Source organism: Neofelis nebulosa, chromosome 1 (assembly GCF_028018385.1).
Source record: "Neofelis nebulosa isolate mNeoNeb1 chromosome 1, mNeoNeb1.pri, whole genome shotgun sequence".
Classification (NCBI taxonomy): domain Eukaryota; kingdom Metazoa; phylum Chordata; class Mammalia; order Carnivora; family Felidae; genus Neofelis; species Neofelis nebulosa.
Genome location: NC_080782.1, coordinates 69,019,157 through 69,025,611, shown reverse-complemented (window position 1 = coordinate 69,025,611; position 6,455 = coordinate 69,019,157). Strand labels below are relative to the sequence as shown.

The 6,455-nt window shown below is 45.7% G+C and overlaps 1 protein-coding gene across 2 annotated transcripts in view; it reads left to right on the top strand.

Moving 5' to 3' along the window:
* Positions 1–333: 333 nt before the first annotated feature.
* CAMK4 (calcium/calmodulin dependent protein kinase IV) overlaps positions 334–6,455 on the top strand; it is a 215,790-nt gene continuing 209,668 nt past the window's right edge. Inside the window, exons 1-2 of one of the 2 annotated variants that reach the window (XM_058725170.1) lie at positions 334–472; positions 1,290–1,521. In XM_058725170.1, the coding sequence (XP_058581153.1) occupies positions 1,361–1,521 (161 nt within the window). In that variant the 5' untranslated portion in view covers positions 334–472; positions 1,290–1,360. Of the gene's footprint in view, positions 473–1,289; positions 1,522–6,455 lie in introns of those variants that run through there. The other variant, XM_058725177.1, reaches the window with a different exon arrangement.

Genomic DNA, 6,455 nt, shown 5'->3' with positions numbered 1-6,455 from the left:
AAAGAAAGGGCCTCATAGTTATTTAGTCAGAAATAGGTGTGATGTAATAACTTTATATATATAAAGATTTATTACAGAATATGACTGTTGTTTATCTTTGCTGAAATCTGGAAAGAAAAATTTCAAGGGTAGAAATATAAATGATATACATTTAACCAGTATTTGGAAGACTAGCCTGAAGGCTGGCAGACAGCCAGTGGAATGCCTGTGATGGGGCACATCTCTTGGGAGGAGGAAAGTGCTTTAAATGTAGCAATCTTCTCTGTCATGAATGGGAACAGGTCCTGCCTTAAGGCTTGCAGAGGGCCCTTCCAGACCTGTAATTCTCTGGATCATTTCTGTTCTAGCTTCAGGGTTGGGAGTGAACTAGACAAGGCAAACACCTGCCCTTTCAGGAGCTCCAGCAGTGCTAAAGGAGGCAGTGCCAGCGGCAGCACCCTAGCATCTCATCCAACTGAAGACTCACTCAAAGGTGAGTCAGGTCACTGTGGACCCAGGTGCTTCCTTACCCTCCAGCTTTCCCTGGGGCCGGGCACAGGAGCCTTGGGAGATCGGCGACCACAGGGCACCCTCCCCAGCCGCCAGTATAAGCTTTGACAGAGGGACGCACAAGGGATGGCTGGTTAGCTGGTGCTAGGTGGGAGGGACTCGCCACCTGGACGCGCTCAGGGAGGGATGAGTGGCGCCAACAACAGTCAGGTCGCTTTCTCACCCTTCTGCTAGGTGGTCCAGACCCCTGTGCTCCCAGAGAGCGCTGGGCGCCCGCCACTCCTGGAGCGAGCGTCCCACTGCGAGCGGTCCTTTCCAGGCTCCCGGCTCCCGCGGGAGGGCGCGTGGGATGATGCTCTGGTCCTCGTGCTTTCCCCAAGCTCCCGCATCCGGAGCCGCCCTTGCCGGCACCGCCGCAGCCACAGCCTGGGAGGGAGAAAGGAAAAAAGGGAGGGGGCTGGAAGGGCTCGGCGGAGGGAGGAGGGGACGTGGGGAGGGAGGGAGAGAAGGGGGAGGGAATCTCTCTCCTTTGCAGTGCCTCCGCCTCTCCTCTCCGGCTGACAGCGACCGGGTTCTCCCTCCACACCCTCTCCGGGTTCCTCGCCCCCTTCTCCACCCACCCTCCTTCCCTCCCTCCCTCCTGAGCGTGCAGGAGGAAAGCCGCAGCCTGCGCGCGGCCCAGGGCGCCTGGGGAGGCGGCGGCAGCGGCGGCGGTGTGTGTGTGTGTGTGTGTGTGTGTGTGTGTGTGTGTGTGTGTGTGTGTGTGTGAAGGACGCCACCTCTTGCTCCTGCGTTCGCAGGCGGCGGCGGGGCTTCTCGCTCCGGCAGCGGCAGCGACAGTGGTGGCGGCTTCCGGAGTCCCGCCGCGAAGATGCTCAAAGTCACGGTGCCCTCGTGCTCCTCCTCGTCCTGCTCTTCGGTCACCGCCAGTGTGGCCCCAGGAGCCGGGAGCCTCGTCCCGGATTACTGGATCGAAGGTTCCAACAGGGATGCGTTGAGCGATTTCTTCGAGGTGGAGTCGGAGCTGGGACGGTAAGGCGGGGGGCGCCCTGGACGTGGTGGAGCCGCGCGTCCTGTGCGCGAGCTCGGGCTTCTTCTGGGGAAGCCCGCGGCGCGCTCCGTGGACTGTCCCTTTCTTTCGGAGGGGCAGCTCCCGAAGACGCGGGATCCAGCCTCCCTGCCCTTTGATTTCTCCCCGCATAGTGTCTAGGAGAGAGCTAAGCACGTTCCAGTTGGAGTCGGGTCTCTCTCGGAGCGCCCAGGCCGGTGCAGCTGCAAGCAGCAGCCTCTCTCCCGCCCTCTCTCCCTCCTCCTCGCCGGCTGCCACTTGCCTTGGGTGACAGCTCCCACCACACGTGGGCCCTCCTTTCCCGATTGGTGTCTTCGCTCACGATTATAGCTTGCCAGAGGGTCTTGTTTGTCGAGTTATTTTTTGGGGGTAGGGGCGGAGGGTGCGCCTCCAAACCGTGACAGAATTATTAAATTAGATTCTTCCTCCTTCTTCTCATCCAACTCTCCAAAGCAAGTGGCACTAGAAATTAAACTTAAATACTGGCTTCCCTGCAGAGTCTGCTCAGGAGTGAAGGGGGGAATGAATCATTTCAGAGAGTTGAAGGCAGAATAATGAACTAGTGTGGCTTTAAAGAAAAAGCAGCACATGAGGTCCAGGCAGTGGTAATTAGAAGAGTTCTGCTGCTCTTCTTTCAAGCTGGAGTGATTTATTTAAATTATGTATGCAGAAAGCCATCTCTCTGGGGTTGCAGAAATGTCCCTCATCCCTCTGAAGATCCAAACAGGTAGAAAGCGGTTGGCCGATGTGAAGATGCCATATGTTCTCATGTTTTTATCCACTGGAAATTGTTTGTTTGTTTGTTTGTTTGTTTGTTTGTTTTCCCCTTCTCTTCTTTTTCCTTCTTGCCTTTCTGTTATCCATAGGTAAGAATTCTTCTCAACACTCATTTTAGATCCAGGCCTTTTAAGATAGGGAATCTGAAAATGTAATTTCAAGTGTTGACAAGTTGAAGCTTCTGTATTTAATACTTCTCTGCAATTTCATTTTCTACTCTCTTTCTGTTGGAAAGAGTTTAGATAAGAGCCCCCCCCCCCCAATTTTTTTAATGCAATTGGAGACCACAGTGCAGGATTATGGATGTTGGTACTTGGTGGGAATGTGTAAGGATTACCTACCCTGCCCCCCCTCCATTTGCCACTACTATTAATGGCTCCTGGAATACAGAAGGTGTGCAAGAAAGGCAAAACTTCAGAATGAAAATTTAATTGTCATTGTTTAAAAATGTTCTAAAATACTTGGGCATTGAGCACTATGCATATAAATAGCCTACTTTGATCAAAATTTTCATTGTTCATCTGAAGATGTGCTGTTGTGTGCATTCATTAGTAGGTTGGAAGTGAAGTGTCTCCTTTCAGTTTTGAATCTTACAATTGTGTGGTGAGCTGCAGTGGAGCAGTGTAAATTTCTGATTTAAGAGATAATCTACTTACAATTGTTTACCTGGTGTTTTAGAAACTGCCACCTCGTAGAGGAAGTGCCTCCTGGTGCTAAAGGGACTGCCCCACCACCAAATCTAACTGCTTTCTGAGTAAATTTACCCCAGAGGCCTCTAATTGATTGGGACTTATCATTAGCACATGATGTCTTTATGAATAGGGTTTGCTATCAGGAAACTCAAGAAATTTCCTTAATTTGAGGAATGGAAAAGTGGTTAGAAAAAAGAAATAAACTGCCAATTGTACCTGTCTATGGGATGGTAGACTTCACAGGGAAAACCTAAGGAACTTGAAGTTTATTTAAAAAAAAAAAAAAAAAAAAAAAAAAAAAGCTTTGTGCTATAATTGCAGTAAAATTTGCAACACAAATATAAATCATTTATATATTGCTAAGATTCTCACTCTGCAAAGTTGTTTGATTACCTTGAAAATCACAGAATTAAAATATTTTGAGAGATCTAAAAATTCTTTCCCTTGCTGCTTTTCGGTAGTCATGTGTATTGGGTAAGTTCTCTGTAGCTGGCAGTATGGGCAAGGTGCATGCTTATTCCATTTGGCTGAGACTTTGAGAAATGTCACTTAATGATCAAAGTTATTTTTTTCAACAAGATAAGCCTAAACCTTAAAGCAACTAATGTTACAGATACAATTACTAAGAATCTATATAGCCAGAGAATGCAAAAAATTATAATTGTAGATATTGACTGACAAAAGTCCTCTTTCTTCCTCCACTCATGATAAAGTTGAGACTCAGTTGGTTTTAAGCCTTTACTCTCTTAACTCCCAGTCTTGAGCCAAATCTGCCTGAACTCGGTGATTCTAAGGCCAAAATAGTTAATTCATTAGTAACACAGTTATCATTATGATGTTAGGGGAATAATGACCTTGGTGTTGTGGGGCGCCATTGTGGTTAGTTCCAGGGTGTAGACAGTCCCCACTAGATTAAGTTCATTTGTAAGTAGTCATTCCTCTGTTACAATTATCTGTTGCAAGCTGGTGAGTCCTGAATTAAGATTGGACATGTGACTATTAGGGAAACACACCCTGAGGATATATTTGGAAATTTTAGGGAGCTCAATAAAAGCTAGTTGAAGCCTCCGGATAGTGCTGGCAGCACTGTTTCACAGGTAGCCCAAGGCCATGTGATAGCTATTTTATTTTATTTTATTTTATTTTATTTTATTTTATTTTATTTTATTATTTTATTCTCTCTCTAATATATACAGATATATATGGATAAGGGTGAGGAGTAGGGGTAAGAAGGATTATTTAAGAGTATCAGGCAAACTAATTTAATTTTTCTAAAATCACAGTTGAAAATACTGCTTTGTTTATAGAGTTTGTTAAAAAGTTTACAAAAACCTTGATGACCCAACACATTCAGTTCTGCTTATAAATATAAGTTGGCCATGATCCTTTTTAGGGCTCCCTATCCTAGAGAGCAGTTGGTGCTTTGCCCAGTGATTTGAGAAATTGGCATTTTAAAAGCTTTTCTATGGGAGAAAAGAGCCTGCCTCTTTCCAGATTCTGTCCAGTGGTTTGGCGCATGGAGGGACAGGATTTGGCCTGGGCTGCCCTGTGGTGGGGATTTGGCCTTGTGCATCCAAACCCATGTCCTGTTTTTAGTTATTTCCCACCTTGTGTTTCTCTCTGTAACAGGAGACTGAAAGAATGTTTGTAGCAAAACTAGATGTATCCCCATACACAAAAGTTTAGGGAAACCAAATGAAACATAATTAGTACAAAAGAAGAGTGTGTTAAATTATTTGGGGATACATTTTTTAAAAATTTCCATTCTACTTAACTATAGTTTCTTTAGACTAGTGAATTTCATTTCCCGCCCCCTCCTCCCCCCACCAAAACTGCTGTTCAGTTTAAGAGAGTACATTTATATGGCAACCGAGTTAAAGCAGAGTTTTATAGGATCCTTTGCAATATATATTATTGCTTAGGAACCAAACAGATTTAGGTAGTGAGATATAGGTATGTATAGAATAGAAAGTATGTGTGTATAGAAAGGAAACAAGTTTCATAAAACAATGTATATTCTTATTACCAACAATGTAGTCTAATATTTCCTATTCTATGCTGTTTGATTTTATTCTATTTCATTAAAAAATATTGGCTGAATCCACATGATTTCACATCTCACTAATGGATTGTGACTCAGTGTGAAAATGCTGTTTTAGGCCATAAATCTGTGTATGCCAGTTTAAAACATGAGGAAGACTCCTTTTGAAAAATGCCCTGCAGACCAACTAGTAACACTGTGTGGTCTCCATTTCCACATCTCTATAGAGAAAAGTCCTGTCTTTGTCTGCAGGTCCTCATTGGGTTTTCCCTTCCAAATATTTTGGAAAAACTCTAATGTCTCCCCAAGATATGCTGGGTGCACTATACTTTGAAATAACTGTGGGTGGGGGGTGGGGGGTGGGGGCAGAATGCTAGGCCAGGAGCACCGTCACTGTATAGGGGAGGAATTCAAAGGCCTAAACACTTGTGTATTCTACTTGGTAACACTTAACCCTGGCCCTGGGTAATAGCCAGCAGATACTTCCTGTAAGGAAACATGGAAAGTATGCATTTTCTTTTTTTTTTTTTTTTTTTTAAATTTTTTTTTTTTTTCAACGTTTTTTATTTATTTTTGGGACAGAGAGAGACAGAGCATGAACGGGGGAGGGGCAGAGAGAGAGGGAGACACAGAATCGGAAACAGGCTCCAGGCTCCGAGCCATCAGCCCAGAGCCTGACGCGGGGCTCGAACTCACGGACCGCGAGATCGTGACCTGGCTGAAGTCGGACGCTTAACCGACTGCGCCACCCAGGCGCCCCCAAAAGCATTCTAACCAGTGCTCCTGGCTGGTGAGGAACCAGATTCTCTCTTTCCCTTTCCCTCTCTTTGTTCGAGGCCCTTCCTGAGCCATTTTTAGCCAGTACCTCTCATACCCTTGGTTTTCCCCCACAGTGTCCTTTAGGACCCCACAGCAGATCCAGAATATACTGCTGGTTATGGCTCTCTTGCCACCCACACTGTGCTTAATATCTTAAGCTCTTTTGGGGATCTGACTAGAAATTAAAAATATAGCTGTTCAGTCCCTCTGTTGTTCTCTGTGCTTCCAATTCTTTTCTCATGCAGTTGACTCAGGAGCATGTTGAGAGGCGAGATTGCAAGTGGGAGAGTAGAAAGCTGGGCTGCACATGCTTGAACACTGACTATAAGCTCCCAGAAGGTAGTCTGTGGATTTGGCTGCCTCACTGTCATGTGCTCAGTGCCCAGCACAGTGCTCATTACTCAGCAGGTGCTCAACAAATGATTTTAGAGGGAGTGAGTGAATGATAATGAATTGGGCCAGGCACAGGGTACATGACCCTAGGGAAAGGGAAATCTGGTAGCTTGTTTATCTTGTCCCTAAAATTTGTGCAACCATAATCTCGCTGTGTGCTGGTTTTCTTTCTTCA